Source organism: Populus alba, chromosome 9 (assembly GCF_005239225.2).
Source record: "Populus alba chromosome 9, ASM523922v2, whole genome shotgun sequence".
Classification (NCBI taxonomy): Eukaryota; Viridiplantae; Streptophyta; class Magnoliopsida; order Malpighiales; family Salicaceae; genus Populus; species Populus alba.
Window position 1 is genome coordinate 2,765,255 of NC_133292.1, and position 19,752 is coordinate 2,785,006.

The following is a 19,752-nucleotide window of genomic DNA, read 5'->3' on the forward strand; positions in this document are numbered from 1 at the left end:
TAACATATCGTATTATTTTAAAAAATATATAAAATTACTCTAAAATTTTATCAAATACAAATTATTTTATGTTTTCATTTCATCCAATTCAAATAAATATATTTGTATTTATAATGTCTTTGTCTCTTCCAATCTAAAACACTAATCACACACGGTGAACATAAAAATGCACATTGATTTTTTATTTTGAAAATGGATGACTCCATAAATGTCCATTTAGAAATTAGAATCCTCGACGAAGTGAACAAAATAATATCCGTATCCCAAAATTTCCAATCTAGGGTTTTTCTTATTTTTTGGTCTCCCATATAAACCATCCAAACGCTCCTCACGAACCTCCTCTTTCGAACTCACTGCCTTTCTCACTCTTTTCCGCCGCCTGCTCGTAATAAAAACGAGAGATCTATCTCCTCCTCATCATTGTAAAAAATGGCAGTTACTTTTTCAGATCTCCACACAGAGTCCGGCCTCAAATCCCTCAACGAGTTTCTCGTCGGCAAATCTTATATTTCCGGTGATCAGATTTCCAAAGATGACATCAAAGTTTACGGTGCTGTTTTGAAGAAACCTGGTGGTGATTTCCCTAATGCTAGCAAGTGGTACGAAACTGTTTCTTCACAGCTCGCTTCAAGGTAACTTCTTTTATATTCTTATCTTTTTAAATTTCAATTTCGCATCTTGGGGTGATTTTGTTTGATTTGGTTGTTGATTATTTGTGGGTTTTGTGTGCTTTGATTTATAGCTTCCCAGGTAAAGCTGTTGGTGTAAGCATTTGTGGCAAAACAGCTGCTGCTGCTCCCGTTGAAGCTGCCCCAGCGAAGGAGGTTTGCGACTTTTTTCAAAAGTTTTGCCTTTTAATATCTGAATATTGATTTGCAGTTTTTGTTTTCAATTGGGTATCTCAAAGTTTGAATACTTGTTGTGTAATTTGATTAGCTTTTGCTGCATATAAAACCATTTGCAATTGGGAGTAAAATGATGATATCGATTTAAAATCCCATTAGCTTATTACCCAGTAAAGGATGAGTCAGTTCTAACGTACCAGGTTATGGTTGAAAATTGAAGACTTTGGTTGCAACCAGCAAGAACTGTTGCTGTCGTTAGTTTAAATCTTCACTCGTTTTTTTATCTGATGTTTCTAGAACTGATATAATGATAGGTACTTGCAGTTTTTGACTGTTTTCTTACTTGAATAAGACAAATATTTCATGGTCACAATGATAGGTCCAACGATAATTTACTATTGATTCACAAATCACATGAATTTGCAGTTTTGTACTGTGCTTTAACTTAGAATTATGAACACCCAGTACTTTGGTTGCATTGGATCGAGTCATGAGCGAAAATATTTAGGGAGGCCTGGTGACTTTCTTGCATTGAACTTGGAAGTTTTCCTTGGTCTGTTTCAGGCTGCTGGTGATGACGACGACGACTTGGATCTCTTTGGTGATGAGACTGAAGAGGACAAGAAGGCAGCAGAGGAGAGGGAGAAAGCTAAAAAGGCATCCTCCAAGAAGAAAGAGAGTGAGCTCCCTCAGTCCTCTTTATGCTTCTCTGCAAAATCATGTTTATGTTCTAGCATGAGTTCATTTTATACCCTGTTATTTTGACTTTTTCCCATTTTTCAGGTGGGAAATCTTCAGTTCTCATGGATGTGAAGCCATGGGATGATGAGACAGACATGGTGGAGTTGGAGAAGGCAGTCAGGAGTGTTGAGATGCCTGGTCTCTTTTGGGGAGCATGTATGTTTTGAATTGACACAATTTTATATTTCTCTCATACTTTATTTTGAGATTCCATCCGCTTCAGTAACGTGTAATGTTAATCCTTGTGTGTTGGTTTTGTTGCAGCAAAATTGGTTCCAGTCGGTTATGGAATCAAGAAGCTCCAAATCATGCTTACCATTGTAGACGACCTTGTGTCAGTGGATTCCCTCATTGAGGAGCGTCTCACAGTCGAGCCTTGCAACGAATATGTCCAGAGCTGTGACATTGTTGCGTTCAACAAAATATAAAGACGGCTTATATTCCAATGATTCTAGTGTTAGCCTTTTTTGGCATTAAGTTTTGTCGGTCTGTCGTTTCCTTTTTATTTATTTCGCGTCTTAGTTATCCGATGCCTTTTCCTTTCTCCAGATGAAATGATGAACAGCTTTAAACCTAAAATGTTCCTTCTTTGTGTTTGGCCGAATGCCTCCTTACCATTCCGTTTCTGGTTTTATCCGCCTTTGTCATGCTCATCAAGCAGCTGGAACTTAGCGAGGAAGAATTATACTCGAAAGAATTCTGCTCCTCTTTATTGCACTGAAAAATCTGGATCTTGAAACCATAGACGACAACTTATCCAGTTGAGGCATTTGAGAAAAAAGACTCTTCTTTCATGCCTCAACCGGAGAAAGTCATTTATTTCCCACTATTCTTCTGGTTATGTATTTTCGGGTATTCGGGAGTGGTAATGATTATTTTTGTTTTTTAAAATGTATTAAAAATAATATATATATATATATATATATATATATTAAACAGGAAAAAAAATTAATTGAAAATAAAAAAGTAAAAAATTATATGCTATGTGCATATGCTGTGGAGACAACATATAGACATAGATATGGCTGCTTATGATGATTTGCTTTATCAAAATAGTATTTTATTTTTATATTAATATATAAGAATTATTTAAAAACACTTTAAAATATATGATATCTTTTTAAATAAAAAATATTTTAAAAAATATACAGCAAACTCTTGCAGTTATATTTAATATTCATGAGAAAAGACCCTCCAGAATCACGCATGGGTTTGTATCATTTTGACAAATCAACTCATGTAAAATAGATTTGGTTAGAATCTATCATGTATTTGTAAAATTTAGTATATTAAACCCACTTGGACTAAATTTAATTTAATTGTAAGAAGAATACCAAATAATTTTTTTTAAAAAAATGTTTAAGAAATTAAAAAAAAAAACATAAAAAATTAAGGGAAAAAAAAAATCCAAATGCACATATGAGAATTTTTGAAAATTCTCAAACTAATAAAAAAATGTTTGAAAAATTAAAAAAATCATAAATATTATGAAAAAGTTTTAATTGCTCAACATTTAAGATTTTCAAAAATTCAAGAAATACATTTCTTTTACGGAAATTGAAAATTATTGACCATTAAGTTTTTGGGAAAAAGTTAATAATTTTAAGAAAAACATTATTACAAATTTTTATTTCACATTTTTGAACATTTTAATGGCTAAGTATTCCCTAATATTTATTTAAAGGATATAGTTTTTTAATTCTTAAAAAATATCAAAAGTTATTGTTTTTTAAAATTATTTTCTTACAAATTTTAAAAAATGTTATTGATTAAGTATTTTTTTTAAAATATTCCTTGAAAGTTATTTTAACTAAATAATTTTTTTTCTTTTATTCCATACGCATTTTTTAAAATTCTTATTTTCTTGAATTTCTTAATTTCTTAAAAATTTTAATTGGCATTCATCTTGCATCTAAATTTGCAAGCAAATAGTAAATCTTGACCAAATCTTTTTTGCAAGGGCTAATTTGCTAAATTGATAAAAACACACGTATGATTATGGTGGTTTGTAACATTACATTTTTTGGGTTTCAATTTGTATGACATAGAGGAGAAGAGGCATCCCGGAGTGCCATTGCTAACCGATTTTTATTTCTTTTCTTTTCTTTTTTAATATAACTAAAACCTTTTATACATATATTTCGGCAAATTAAACCCAAGATTGATGCACTTGAAGCATTGTTATGTAGTTTTCAAATTGATTATAGGATGTGCTTGTTTTTAATGAATCTCAATTCATATATAAAGAGGCACTGAGCATAGAAATAAATACCAAATAAATAAAAACCCACACGTGAATAATACTGATACAGTGATACGAATTGTGAAGATAAAAGTTTGACATCAGAACTGCAGTTGATAATGGAAGAAGGGATGTTCCATTCATGTGGCATTGGGAGGATAATATTTCATGTCTTGGTCACCTAAGATGAGCCCCAAACGCGCAAGCAAAACACCAGGAAGGTTATAAATGAGGTTACCGGAGTGTCAAATTTCCCAGCCGCAATTTACAAACTCATAGAAAACGTTTGCTAGTACTCACTGTCCATGGTTGATCTCCACCAAGAACCGCCACCACATCATCAGTCTGAAAAAACTGGTCCTTACGGCCGTTATTGCTAGGCGCAAACCAGGCTGAGCCAAGCAAAACATCTGGCCTGTTGCCGTCTGTCTGATTGGGAGCTTTTCTCGCCTCAACATATGGGATCAAATCCTGATCAACTGGCTCGCGCTCAACATTATATGCTACACGAAACACAAGTAAAAGCTCATTAGTAAAACTGGATATCCCAAAGAGTTCATGTGATCTTAAATGGTCTCACCTTGTCCATCGGGGGAGCTTCCATTGACAGGAGTATACTCGCTAAATAATGAGGAAGCTGAATGACCTGAGGGAGAGTTAAGATCAGCATGTATTTCCCATTCCGTTGCAGAGGTATTCAAGGGTGAAACATGTACCCCGCCAAATGTGACAGAAACATCTGAAGTTGGGTGGCCAGAACATTTCTTTGAGTTTTTCAGAGTTCGTGATTCATAAAGTACTGCCTCCAAGAGACCACTACTTCGTGGTGACTGACCATCTGACTGCATCTCCTTGGTTGGAGGAGACTGAATTAAAGTATCAACAGACTCAAGCGAAGGCAGTGGGGAAGTTGGTGTGCCCCAACTATCTTGTTGAGATTCTGAATATTGGAGTGAAGGGAGCTCTAACTTCATGGCCCCGCATATGGGCATGTTAGAAGAAGAGTTGTCATTTAATATGGCATGACTACCAGGAAAAACATCCCATGGTGGCTGGTCATAGGTGCTCAAATCAGGATCATAGGGGGAAGATAACCCAGAGCGCTCTATAATCTTTCCACAAGGATAATCTGTCAATTGATCAAACACTGGCATTCCCCTGCCAACACAGCCATCAAGACCAGTGAATATGGTCTGTGACTCTCTAAGGCGTTTGGCAGGATGAATTGTTGGGAACACAAGAGCATTACCATAGGAAGAACCTACACCTTGTTTCAGCATGCTGCTTGGAGAAGTATCAAAAAGACCCGATGAATAAGATAGGACATCTCGACTGAGTTCCAGGTTTTTGAATTCCACTTCTGGAATCTTAAAATGGTCAGTCTGCATCAGATCAGGATCATATGTGTCCCCTGTTTGCAATGTGCCCAAATTTTTACCATCTTGAATCGTCTTGTATAATTGCTGACAAACATCAGGAGGATAAATTGGCAAGCCAGTACGTTGCAGTCTCTTTATTCTAGTATTCCAGTAGTTCTTTATCTCATTATCTGTCCGTCCAGGCAACTGCAAGGGGAAGAAAATCATAAACACATAAAAATGGCAGCATAATACAGAAAATAAAGCTTGGAGCTTGAGATTATGTTTGTTTGTATTGAAGAAAATATTAGAGAAGAAACTTGTATCATGTCTCCCATGGTTGCCTAAATGCTGCCCTGTATAAGAGTTTGCTAAACATGCCATGAAATACACTACCAGCCTACCACATTCTGAGTGGGGATCATTACCAGAGAAATTAACAGAAACAAAAACTCATGCATGTATTGAATTATCAAATTGTAATTTTGTGTGGGAAAAGTTACAAAAAAGAGACGCCATTATGCAGTTTAGTCATAGCACATAAAAGGCGATTCTTGTCCTGAAACCCAAACTGAGCCTAAGGGGTAATTATGAGGGCAGAAAGAAAAGCAAGGCTCTGCTGCATCTCTTTCAAAAGAAAATAATGTCCTAAAAGATGAAGTTAATTGATGGCAATGGATAAGCAATGTAACATATATACCAGAAGACAATCTTGTAGTTTACCATGTAGCCTATATTTCCATGCATGTAATATGATGTGGATTGTACATCTAGGTTTTGATTTTTTTGAAGCTTATTTCTAAGGCTCAAAGAGCATGTATTCAACAAACAGCTTTTCTAATACTTCTGCAAAAAATAAAAAAATCAAAATCAAAACATAAGTTACTTTATAAGACACTAAACCAAAAATAATGCAGCTCTTGGGATGAAAAACATCAGCAAAATATGAATCCCTGAGATGGCAACAAGATTTTTTAAAGATTAATAAATGAGGTAAAACCAATAATATTTTTGAAAATGGAAGATGCTCAGGCAAAATATAAAACTAGCGAAATTACTCTCCCTTTATTAATCACTAAGATTTTTTTGGACTCGGTGTTGATCCTCGACAAACTACGAACTCTACAGATATCTCCAAAACTAATTAGAGTGAATCATTTAGCCTAATGAAACATGTATTAAATTGGAAAAAAAAAAAAAAAAAACTTTTGACACTGTAACTAAGAAAATGACCTGGTAAACAAGGAAAATACAAATGCCAAAAAAAGAAAGAAAGAAACTGCTCAATTAATACAAAGATTCCAAACTATTTCAGACACCCAGGTGTTTTAGCATACCGAGTCTCAAACTCTTGAGTGAATAAATTATAAATTAGTCTCTAGTTTTGTAAGACAAATTAAACAGTTTTTCTAGTGAAGTTACTCTCCCTTTTTTTATCACTAATGTTTTTTGGATTTGGTGTTGATTCTTGACAAACTACGAACTCTGCATATATCTCCAAAACTAATTAGACTGAATCATTTAGCCTAATGAAACAAACATTAAATTGAAGAAAAAAAGGAAATCTTTGGATATTGTAACTCAAATGTCTTAGAAAAAGAAAAGATTGAACAGATATCTATCTGACTACCAAAATTTGTGTTAAATCACTATGCCCATATTAACCTGTTCCTCGTATTTGTTGGTACACATTCTCATCTCATCTCATTCCAAAGAAGTGATAATGATTGAAGGTTAATTTAGAATTTTATGTTTTTATTTTGTTTCTTATTTAAGTATTTAATTCTATTTCCTAAAGAGTAGTTGATTTATTTTCTTCTATTTCCTAGCTATTCTTTAACATCAGTAATCTCTTTTTATACTCATTATTTTTTTAAGGATTATGAAGGGTTTCTTGAGGCCTACAAAAGAAAATTTATCACTCCTTTGAGGAAGCCTTTTTATATTTGATAACAAATGAAGAGCTTTTATCAAGTTTTCATACCTCTAGTGTTACTGTCTGATTTTGTACACACCGTTTCTTTTCTTTTCTCCTCTCCTCCCTATTCCTCCTCTCTCTTCCATTTTCTTCTCATCCTATATCATGTATGCATATGCACTGTGGATGCACACACACAGAGATGGAAAGAGGAAAAAGACAGACAAGGTGTTCCATCAAATCATGCATGCAATCAACTATATTCACAATAAACGCCCAGCAAATTTATCAAGTATGAGGGTGTGTTTCGGACTATGAACAAGTATTTGCATACACAGACACACACACACACATGTTTGTAAGTATATCTGTTCCTATCATTTCCATATCCATGCCACTTGATTTTTAGATTTGCTATGCAGTGCACATTCAAAAAAATCCAGCATCAGACCATTGCTATGTTCCATGAACGAAGTTAGACATACCAATACCATTCACATGACATAATTTTTTAAAAAATTGAAGTGATCACACATTTATTAGAAAAATCTTCAAATCAGGAATAGGGTTACAAACCTCTGCAGCCATTCGAGCCCATTTATTTCCCATTGTAGCATGGAGTTCAATGATGCGGTTCTCTTCCTCTGGAGTGAACGCACACTTCTTCAGATCTGGTCGTAGGTGATTAGCCCATCGCAGACGGCAGCTTTTTCCACATCGGAAGAGCCCTGAGTGCTTCTGGACAGCATTCCAATTCCCCTCTCCATGCTTCTTGACATAGTCTATCAAAATAGCATCTTCTGCAGAGGTCCACGGGCCTTTTTTCAAAGGGATCATTCCACCCATCATCTCCCCACCATTAGCTTCATCAGCTGCAGGTGAATCTCGACAATCCTTGGATCTCTTACTGTCCTCGCTCCCATTCATCATGCTGCTCATCTCATGAATATGTCTGAACAGATGAACAATGATGATTTTAAAAAAGCTCAAAACAGGTCATTTCAAATCAGAAAAAAGGTAAGTACCATAAAAGAGCGAATCAAAGAGGAGAATAAATTGCTGTTTTTGGACGCAACGTAGAGGATAAAACATAAGGTGAATTACAGACAATAATGTACACTAATAAAAATTTATTGATAAGCTTGATTCAACACAATTACATGTACATGCAATGCAAGCAACTTTTTGCAGATTACAAACACTTTCAGTCAAAACCAAAAAGCTTTAATCCGAGCCTATGAGATATTATTGACTGCACTAATACGACAACTTTGCGAAGATTCTCTACACGAAACCCTCGTTTGTTGAGGAGTGGAATTAATAAATTTGGCCACCCTTTCACCCTATTCAATTTTCAGAAAATTCCAAGTCCATTACAGCACAAAGCTCACTTATTTAGACTACTTCAACATATCTATCCTTTAATTGGCTATTCACATTATTACCACAAACAAATAAAAAAAGACTTGAATAGTATTACCACAAACAGATGAAAAAAAAAACTAGTAAAATGGCATATGGTTGAGAACTCTTTTACCTGCACTCAGGTGAAGGTTGTCAAGGTTTAAGGATCAGACACTCATCAATCCTACTAATACCCTATGATCTCGCAAAATCTAACACCGCAAAACCATCCAGTCTAAAACTTAAATGTAACTATGAAAAAAAAAAAAAAACCTTAAAACTGTTAAAAAAATTTTTGAGGAGAAACAAACCACAATCCGATAACACAAATAAAACTAAGAAAATTCTTTAAAACTCAAAAGATTTCTTGTAAAGTAATTAATGCTGAAATCGTAACAAAAATGATGGGATCACAGTTCAACAACAAAACAAAGGGGTTAGAACTTAAAATCAAAAGGGACAGAAATGGGAGCTAGAAATAACAGGATTTAATCAGACTCAATAAACCCTGGAATTACAGCTCTACATTTAGAGAAAGAAGCAATCAAAACAGTAAAAACAAAACATGAAAGTACACAATACCCAGATCCATTAAAGCAAAACCCATACCATAAAACTCTACAACACATCTAAACCAAGTCTGGAGGCTGAAAACAGAAGAGGATTTTGTTTCTTTTTCTTGAAATAAAGAACAGAGTAAAGTAGAAAAATGGGTTTAAAGAAAGAAAAGGAAGCCAAATTTATTTAGACAAATTAGATGGCTTAAAACGAGGAAATATAGGAGAGATTCAAAATAAATATCTCTCTCTTTTCTTAAAAACAATAAAATAAAATCCAGCTTTTCTTTCTCTTCACTGTTCTTCAGAGAGAGAGAGAGAGAGAGACAGAGGGAGGGAGTGTTTGTATCTTTGCTCATAAGGTTTTATATAAAAGGCATGAAAGAGGGAGGACCCACCTAATCTTTACTTATATTAATTATCAATCAATCATTATCAGATTATTAATTAATTTTGATAGCTTTCGATATTAATGAACAGTTCATCTATCATTGCATTGATAGAAGTCAGCCAAATAATAGTAGTATGCCCATATATTTCTTTTCTTTAACAATTAAGCAAGTAATAGACAGTTCTATTAGAAACGGAACTCCATTTTTTCCCATTTCAAAATTAAATAAATAAATGAAGATATGAAAAAGATGAAGACCACCAGTAATGATATATATTGTGGTATTGCTTGACTTTCACAATTTTTCCTAGAAATGGTTTTTGCTGTACTTTTTAGAATTTTAATTTTTTTTTCAGATGTTTTGATGTGTTTATATAAAAAATAAATTTAAAACTAAAAAAAAATTTATCTAATGTAAAAAATATTTTTAAAAATAATTGTTTCTATACTGTCAAACACTACCTTAATATATATATATATATAAAAAAATGATATTTCGAGGCAAGAATATTTTACCATCAAACTATAAAAACAACCGGTTTCACTATATTCAAAACATAATTTTAAAACTCAATCCGGTTATAAGTTATATACAATAAATTTTTATTGTTTTGACTAATTGTTTTTTTAAAATCAATAGATTGAGAGCTGAATTTTGATTATGTCAAAGCTTGGTCAACTAGATCAACGACTTGAATTAGGTTTTTTATTAAGTCAATAAAGTTTTTTATTATTATTATATCTTCAACATGGACCCGAGTCAACTAAATCCTGAATCAATTTACCAAGTCAATGTAAACCCCCATTCAAAAATGTATTATTGGAAAATGAATTGTGAAAATTAAGTGTAGAATAGAAATTATAAGAATGTTAGTGAGGGTGTTATAATGATGGGTTAGTGGTTTTTGGCAAACAAGTTTGCGTGTCTAATGATCTCATGCTTAGGGACAAAGTACTGAAAAAAGCTCATAAGTCTAGGTTGGCAGTGTATCATGGTAGTACTAAAATGTATTGAGACCTTAAGAAGTAATGTTGGTGGACAAATATGAACAAGTAAATTACTGAATTTGTAACAAAGTATGGGGTGGTGAGGTGAGGTAAGTTTGAGTTTTTTTTGAGGTAGAACTCCTTTAACCACAACCCACACCTCACTAAAAGTTATGAATACTTTTTGGCACTTTTGTTTGTGGACCCTAGCAAAGAAATCTAAACTCGTCTCACCACACTCTCAAACACACACTCAGGGCTTGTTTGGGAGTGTGATAGAGGTTGCGTTTCAAAATATTTTTTATTCAAAAATACATTAAAATAATGATTTAAAGTTGTCGTCATGAATTGCTAAATTCAATTGTTAAAGGCTGATCGGGTTAGTCTTTTTGGGGCGATGTTGCTATAGTTGCAGGGGCAATCAATATGCAAGAATTACATTGGAGTGTAGTACAATGTCAGGTTATCATAATGGTGTATAGTTTGTTCGGTTTGGTGGAGAGATGAGATATTAAATACTCTGAAAAAATGGTCACCTGAGCAACCTTTCTAGTATGAAAGGTTGAAGATGATGAACAATAGCCAAAAGATAAGTCGTGGCATCTCTCTCTGTTTTTTTTTTGTTCTTGTGTTAGTCAAAACAAAATCTTTTTGTACCAAAACAAACCATTTTGGTCAAAACACACCATTTTATTTAATTGAAATAACGTCGTTTTGATTTTTTTACGGTTTTTATTAGGGATTTGATAAAAGTTCAAATTAATCCTTCAACTTTTGATTTCTTTTAATTGCATCCCTAATTGACTTTAAACTTTTAATTTTATGCAATTTTACCCTTGCCAAACTCCAATACCAACCCTAAATTTCAACATCTTTTTTATTTTGGTCCTTGGTTTTGAGTTTATACAAATTGACCATTAAACTTTCAATTTACTTCAATTTCACCCTTGTTTTCAAATGAATTGAATCTCTAAAGTTTAACATCTTTTTCAAAAAGATTCTTAGTCATGAATCTTTTCAATTTAACTATTAATTGACCCTAAACTTTGATTTTCTTGCAATTTTATCCTTGATTTCAATCAATTGATTTTGTAAAAAATTAAGTTTAGTCCTTTAAAATTTCAATATTCTCGATTGAGCCCAAATTGGGCTCCTAAACTTATTTTCACCATTTAAGTCCCTAATAAAATTAATTTGACCAATTAAAAGTGTAATTAAGTACTCACACCTAATTAAATATTTTAATTTGACCCAAATTAATTCTTTAACAAATTAAACTTTTAATTTGGCCCATGATTAAATCAAATTGAACTATTACACATCTAATTGAGTTCATGGATTTAATTTTTATGTAGATTCATTCAATAGTTATTTAATTTGACCTTGAATCTGCATTGTCTCTTTAGTCTTGGGTATAATGGAGTATGATTAGACTCATATTTTCATCCAAAATTTTAGCTTGATTCTTCTATATATCTAAAACCTTCCTCGACCTGCTTTTACCAAATTGTTAGTCTTCTTGCTATTATTGCTTTTGTTTTTTATTTTTATTTTGAAAGGAAAAAGGTAAATTTAAAGGGAAAAGTTAAAAACAGGTAATGACAACAAGAATAACCCTTTCCCATAAACATCTCACTCTTAGTTACAATAACCTTATTAAACTCTAAAACAATCCTGAACCCTTTCTTGCTTAAAAGACTAGTAGATACAAGGTTTTTTCTAATCTCAGGAACATGAAACATATTAACTTAAGACAATTTTTTTCCAAAAGTAAAGTACAATTCAATTGTTCATTTTCCAAAATCTTTGGCAGAATTATAGTTGCGCATCAAGACCTCTTCAAGTTTCTTTAATTCTTCATAATTCTTGAACCATGTATTGTCTTTGCAAATATAAATTGTTACACCAAAATCCAACCACCAATTTGAAGTCTTCACAGCTCTGGTTGTCATATTTAATTCAGTAATCACTCCAATTTAAATGTTTGAAACCATGACAACTAACTCTTTGACTCTATCTTTTTCAATCTTATTCACTTTGAAAGAATTACATTTCTTGTTGACATTCTTGAATCTGCACTCTTTTATGTAGTGCCATTTATGTCTACAATAGAAACAAACCATATGCTTCTTATTAGTATCATGTTGCTTGATGTTAGTGTTGTGTTTCTTCTTGATTTTTTGTTTTATACTATCAAATTGTTTTGAGTTATTGTCAAACCAGTTTCACTAATCAAATTCACTTTAGAATTTATTGTTTGCAATTCACGTATACTAGATTGAACCTCAATTTGCAAGTATGTTTGAAACTATTCAAATCTATAATTGTTTGTTGAATGTAACATTTTCTTCCAATATTCATTTTAGGATGGAGAAAGTTTTGATAAAAACCTTTACTTAAAGTAAATCAAGAACTTTGATATCCAAATCATTAAGTTTTGATATCAACATTTGAATTTCATCGACTTGATTCATGATTGGCTTGTTATCAATAATCTCGTACTCAAAATTTTTTTTAAAGTAATAAAATGATTAGAACCAGATTTTTTCTACTTGTAATGTGTCTCCAAGGCAACCCAAATTTCTTTTGGTGACTTTAATTTGGAGAAGATGTCATAAAGTCGACTAGTCAGAGTATTCAGAATATGCCCTCGACAAAATACTTCATTTTCTTCACGTTTCAGTCTTAATAACAACAGATTCATGTTTTTGTGGTTCAGTTAGTACCGTCAGATTTGGGTTAAAAATGTAATATATCTTTAATAAAGTAAGTATGAACACCATCTTATTCATTTACAATAAATTTCTTAATATGAAAAAAAATAAAGAGTTGGTTTAGAGACATTGAATCGTTATCTTTAAGGTGTTTATTTGTTCTACATAGAGATAACATCTTCCAAATTCAACTAAATCCTCTAAACCTTAAAGAATGAGAAGAGAAGATAAATAGAAGAATATATATATATATATGTGTGTGTGTGTTCTTTGTGTATTAAACTTAAAATATTATATCTGTTAATATTATAACTGCTAATCAAACAATATGACCGTTAATGAAACAATTATAATTTTTTTAAAATATTATAATTTTTTTTATGGAATTAAAAAAGAATCTCGGCCACCACTTCCTTTCTTTTCTCCAAAATTGCCTGGAGCCTTTGAATAACTGCTCCAATAGCCATTCTCATAAACGTGGCGGTGGCTGCTTTGGTCATCAACACCCACAAAGCTAGTCATCTCCTTAGAGGTAGTGCGTTTTTTGGTTCACAATCTAGGAAACTCTATGTTCTGAAATTTAGGTCAGCCTCGCCATTTCTCTTGCCCAGCTTCTCATGCAGCTCAATGGGGCTTCGCGTTCTTGATGGATGCCAATTTCTTGATAAACGCCGCCGCTTACGGGCAATCGAGTCCTATGCACCACCTTTCGTTTAGTGGCGAGGATGTCTGACCTAGTACCAGTAGTTTTGTCCTTCTTGGCACTTATTTGGGTCTTGTAAGAGCTTGATTTTTCTGCCCAGAACTCATGATCTATGATGCTCCAAGTCGCTTTGTGCAAAATGCAGACATGAACAACTGGACGTTGGAATAGTGCAAGATCAATCTCGAGGATGTTAGAGCTCGACATGAACCAAAATCGCAGAATAAGCAGATCTTCATATTCCAACTGTGAGTAACAGATATCTAATTTGGCCTTGACTCAAAATGAAGAAATAATTTCTCCAGCTTCACTTGTGTATCCAATGTAATAACTTCAGAGTTTTTTTTTTGTTATCAAGAGAGGATTTGAATTCAAGATTTTTTTAAGAAGATGGAACTGTTAGTTACATTAGACACATTCGGGTAGCTGGACAAACAAGTTAAAGATCAATTGTCTGAGAGGAGACTCAACAACTTCCATTAACAATAGAAAGTTGTTGAACAGATAGGTTGAGTGAGTAGAAGTTGATGGACATTGAAAAAGACATTGATGGTCCTAATCGATTTCAACATGCATATTGTGATATGATAAGGATAGAGAAGATAATTTTACTCAAAACCTAACATGGATGAGTAAGAAATTTTAGATCCAATCGCGTTCGATATAAAACAAATTATTTAATATAAAACAAAAAATAATAAAATCACAAGACCAATTCTAAAAGAAAAAAAAAGGTTGTTTTAAATTTTTAAAGGTCAAGTATGAAAATTAAAGAAGATAATAATAATAATAATAATAATAATAATAAATAATCATTGACGCCAAATTAATCAAACATCTATTGACTACAGGCATTGTTATGGAGGGATCATTAAAATAATTTGAACATTGTCTCGAAAGATGGTATTTAGCTGCCATGGGATGCAACATGCACTACTCGAAAAGCATGGTTGATACCTATGTGTTGATACATGTAATGCACATGTCAGTGAGAATAATAATAGATCTTATATTTTTTTTATTATTCTAATAAAAAAGTTAACTGATTTTATTAAAAAATAAAGAATAATTATTAAACTATTTTGATCCAAAATAAAATAATTATAAGTTAATAACCTGCTTGTTTTTTAGTTTTAAAAATGTTTTTGAATTGGATTAAAATTTTTTTATTTTTTTTAAATTAATATTTTTTTTGATATTTTCAGATTATTTTAATATATTAATATTAAAAATAATTTTTTAAAAATAAAAAATATTAATTTAATATATTTTTTTTAAAAAAATACTTTAAAAATAACCTTGTTACTTTCAAATATCTTGAAATTGATAGATGAATTTTATTTTTTTTTAAAAAATTTTAATTTAATAAAAATTAAAAACTCATTTTATATATATAAAAAAACAGTAAAAGGTGAAATGAAAAAAGAAGAAAAGAGTGAAGTAAGAAACCGATTCCCCATGTTTTGCTCTGTTATTCCCAAAGCCGATCCTTCCCTTTCCACAGACACAAGCTCTCTCTGTCCCAACCAAACCCTAAAAACTTGATTCCTCTCTCTCGAAGAGCAGAGGAGCTGAAATCAAAATCACCACTATCTCCTACCATGGCTGCACAGGCATGGCTATGGACAAGTTTAACGGTTGCGTTGACTTTTATTTTGACAGTGGTCAATGGTAACTCAGAAGGAGATGCTTTGTTCACACTAAGAAAGAGCTTATCGGATCCGGATAATGTCCTCCAGAGCTGGGATCCGACTCTTGTTAACCCTTGTACTTGGTTTCACATCACTTGCAACCAGGATAATCGCGTCACTCGCCTGTAAGATCTGTTGTGCTCTTTAAGGATTTATGTTTTTTTTTTGTTTCTTTTTAGTTTTAGGGTTTGTATTTGTTTTTCTTTTTTGATACCTGGGGTTTTTTTTAGGGCTTTTTGTTTGAAAGTTCTACGTTTTGGTCAAGTTTTTGTGGGATTTTTGTAGGTTTTTTTTAAAAATAAAAATCAAGAAGAAGATATGTGTCCAAGTTTTTGAGAGTATGTTTACTTCATACCTTTATAAATTTGCGTGGAATCTTCAGTAGTGTTGAAAATTGAAGAAAGTATTCTGTTTTATCGGGTTTGAGGTTATAGTCATGGTTTCCTTTCTTTGCTCTTTGATAATTTGATATTAATTTATAGGATACTTTTGCATAATATGTAGGTAAGATGACTTAGTTCAGGTCTTTGAAGATTGGCTTTGTGAATTTCATTTATGCTTGAGTACCTAATTGCTAAGATGAGGGGAAAAATGTTAAAAAAATTACTGATAATGGCATTTATAAGTTTGAGGGAAGTGTTGGATCCTTCACGCCATGTTTAAAAAGCACATGTATCTAATATGCAGAGCATGGGATTCTCTTATTGTGTATTGTGAAATATTTTTTTTTCTTATGCTGTCTTGGTGGAAGGGAGAAATGCATCGTTCGGTGCCACTTCACTCAATATATACGTGCTTAAGCAGTCAGAAATTATGGGATTTTTGTGGCTTCTATGCTGCATTTGTTTTTGTGCTTGTCATGTTAGGCTATTAATTTTATTTTCTGGTCTCTTTGATTTCTTAGTTGATCAGCTTTCATGTCCTTTTCTATTGTTTTATTAAAGCAGTCATTTTATCATTCATGTCATTTAACAGTTATTGACTTATTGATTGTTTCCTTTATAAAAAGAGCAAGAAATATTTTACACTTCAGTAATTGTTTTATTAAAGCACCTCTCTTTTAATGGTTACAATTACAATAAAAATTATCTCCTTGTCTATATAAAGCATCACTGTTTTGGGAGAACACCTTGTTCTATCCTGTCATATGTTTGTCATGTGTCAAATTCTGATTACGATGCCATATTTTCTGATTTACAGCCTTTGATGCATTCTGTTCTTTTGCTTTTTAGTGTTTTTTGGGCAATGATTGCTCCATTATATAGAATTTCCTTAATTAATATGCTGTCTTTTTTCCTCATGTTTATTAACTATTTCAACCAGTCTTTAGAATTATTGTGCAACATTCCTTTCATATCTCATGTTGCTACAGGGACTTGGGAAACTCAAATCTATCTGGACATCTAGTACCTGAACTTGGAAAGCTAGAGCATTTGCAATACCTGTATGTTGTCCCACCTTTATCTTCGCCTTGATAGTATTTGCAAGTTATCAGAATGGTTTCTACTTTTTGTTTCTCTTTAATTTGGGATCAGTGGCCCCTGTTGGTCTACATGTGCATATTGTTCAAGGATGTGGAGTTACTTGCATTTGTTGTATGGGTTTTGCCTACTTACATGAAACCTCTCTCTCATCATTCCTGGTGTAGGGAACTTTATAAAAACAACATTCAAGGAACTATCCCCAGTGAGCTAGGTAGCTTGAAGAGCCTTATTAGCTTGGACTTGTATAACAACAACATTTCAGGGACCATTCCTCCTTCCCTGGGGAGGTTGAAGTCTCTTGTCTTTCTGTGAGTATAAGGAACTCTAACATTATTTGTGATTGAAATGCTTCAAGGATTTTCTTTTTCTCTATCTCCTCTTGGTTTGAAAGTTTGGTACATTTGCTTTCCAAATTCACTAGTTTGTCTTGGATACTCTCTCTCTCTCTCTCTACACACACACACACACACAAACACAGAGTTTCACAAATGTATACTTGCTCTGGTTCATAGTTTGTGGATTTGTAAGATGCATTGTCCCTCATTTCTCTCATCATGGTTTTTGTTTGGCAGACGACTTAATGACAACCAATTAACTGGATCAATCCCCAGGGAACTTTCCAATGTTTCAAGCCTCAAAGTTGTGTAAGGACTTCCCTTTTGTTTTGTTTTGGATAAAAGAAGGATTTCTTGGCATGAAAAGAAGATTTACTTTGATAATCATTTAAGGAAATTAATCTTGAAAGTACTCTGTCTACTACTGTTTATTCCCTTGAGGAAAAATGTTCCTGGAAAACCCTAGCATTCATCTTCGTGCAACCACACCCATTAGCTAAAAAAAAAAATGAATTGCTTTTGTTAGTTTTCTCCACTAACAAAATCCTAAAAAGAAACCAATATCAGGACTGTCCATGATTCACCATACACTTGAGAGGGAAAAATAACCCTGAGCCACATGTTCTGAGCTGTTGAACAGAGTAAGAAAAGATGTAATGTGAAAGTCATCACTGTGGTGGAACATAACAAAAATGTTAGGTGAAAAAGCTAGAAAACCCATCCTAAGTTATTTCTTGAAAAATAAATGCTAACTAATTCCTAGATTTTTCTAGGATTTTTTTCATGAATATGTTTATTTATGTGCTTCTGGTAGTTAGGTTAAATGGTCAGAAACTTAAAGCAGTTAACTATCTTTCCTGTATCTCCAGGGATGTCTCAAACAATGATTTATGTGGAACAATTCCTACCAGTGGGCCTTTTGAACACATCCCTTTGAACAAGTAGGCTTTCTTACTTTTATTTGGTGTATTGACACTTTCTCTTATTTGGTCATTATTGCCCTTTTCTAAAGATGTAAATCTTGCTTTTCGTTTCTGGGTTTCCCCACTTCATGATGCTTGATGTGTGTACTGGATATTCACTTGCATTTCTGTTGTTTCCTGCTTAGGCACCACCTTTTCTTTTTTCTCCGAAATAATAGAGAGTTTGATTTAGTAGAAAGCCCTGTTTTAAAACCTTGTTGGGCATCTCTTTCTCTATTGATTGTAATGGTCCCTATGTGGTACTTGTGGACCTTAGTATGATTCTAGGTTCTTTCGTTCCTTATCTTTTCCTCAGAGTTTTAGATCTTATGAAAATAGTGCTTGATATTCAAAACCCAACAACAAAAACCAAGCCTTAATCCCAAACTAGTTGTGGTCAGCCATATGGAACCTTCTATGCCATTAAGCTCGATCGTAAGCCTTGAAAATCAAATTTTTCCTAAATACTCCAGTGTTTATGTAAATTCTCTGCCAAAGTTCAGATCTTCACACCCAACGCAATTTTTTTTCCAGTGTGTCGGTGCTGGAGAATTTAAAACCATGTCATTGGTTTCTGCTAGAACTACATTGCATTATATGATGCTTGGTTTATGCTACTGTCAATTTTAATGGATGTTTGAGCTTTTCAAGTGCTTCTCTTCAAACCAGCAGCATTAAAAGCTGCTGGTTTGTGTGTTGTGAATTGGATACTACCTGTAAGCAAGATAGGCATGATTATCATATTCTGTTTTCTGCCTATATCTGTATTAGCGCATGTCAATTATAAGATGGAAGGGTGACTAGCATAAATTAACTGCTTTTAGCCTTGGATGTAATATTTGTGTGAACAAGTGTGCATGCGTTTGAACCCTGTATATAATTTATGTCTGAACAAGTGAAGAAGCATGTATAAAAGAAGAAATTGCAATTATTTTTCCTGTGGTAAACAAAGTAATCCTTAATTTTGCTCATAGCTTTGAGAATAATCCTCGACTGGAAGGTCCAGAGTTGCTGGGACTTGCGAGTTATGACACAAACTGCTCATGAAGAGAGAGACCAATGCTGCAGAATGCCAACTGTCTTGAATCAAAACTTCACAAAACTTGTAAGCGCATTATCTCACGCTCTCACAGTGTGAAGGGATTCGCAAAATGCGATCCCTGGTATACTTATCTGTAAATCTTATGTTACTGCTTAATATCTTAGCATTTGTAACTGCATTGTTGTGTGTTTTAAGGTCTTCAAAACAGGAATTTGTACTAATATAGTGGTAGTAAAGAGTACCTAATTTGTGTTAACTTATTTTTTATTTTGTTATAAAGGGGGTACTAATATTAGTTGGAGTATACACTCATCATTTAGTGTGCTATAAATCGGATGACACTGCTTCATTTTTCAGCATGTGTGACTGCATTATTTC

The 19,752-nt window shown here is 33.0% G+C and overlaps 3 protein-coding genes across 3 annotated transcripts; 2 read left to right on the forward strand and 1 right to left on the reverse strand.

Moving 5' to 3' along the window:
• The first annotated feature begins 268 nt into the window (after nt 1–268).
• Nucleotides 269–2,220, forward strand: LOC118053826 (elongation factor 1-beta 2). The gene is made up of 5 exons (XM_035065206.2): nt 269–632; nt 743–824; nt 1,410–1,524; nt 1,629–1,742; nt 1,851–2,220. Exons 1-5 carry the CDS (start codon nt 430–432, stop codon nt 2,012–2,014), a joined length of 678 nt encoding a protein of 225 aa, XP_034921097.1. The 5' UTR covers nt 269–429; the 3' UTR covers nt 2,015–2,220.
• Nucleotides 2,221–3,839: 1,619 nt separating this feature from the next.
• On the reverse strand, nt 3,840–9,411 carry LOC118053825 (transcription factor GAMYB). The gene is made up of 4 exons (XM_035065205.2): nt 8,642–9,411; nt 7,681–8,056; nt 4,409–5,393; nt 3,840–4,331 (listed from the first exon to the last, which is right to left on the reverse strand). Exons 2-4 carry the CDS (start codon nt 8,041–8,043, stop codon nt 4,102–4,104), a joined length of 1,578 nt encoding a protein of 525 aa, XP_034921096.1. The 5' UTR covers nt 8,044–8,056; nt 8,642–9,411; the 3' UTR covers nt 3,840–4,101.
• Nucleotides 9,412–15,286: 5,875 nt separating this feature from the next.
• LOC118053824 (leucine-rich repeat protein 1) lies at nt 15,287–19,678 on the forward strand. The gene is made up of 6 exons (XM_035065204.2): nt 15,287–15,676; nt 16,924–16,995; nt 17,200–17,343; nt 17,608–17,679; nt 18,240–18,311; nt 19,307–19,678. The coding sequence occupies exons 1-6, from the start codon at nt 15,462–15,464 to the stop codon at nt 19,377–19,379; spliced, it is 648 nt and encodes a 215-aa protein (XP_034921095.1). The 5' UTR covers nt 15,287–15,461; the 3' UTR covers nt 19,380–19,678.
• Nucleotides 19,679–19,752: the final 74 nt, after the last annotated feature.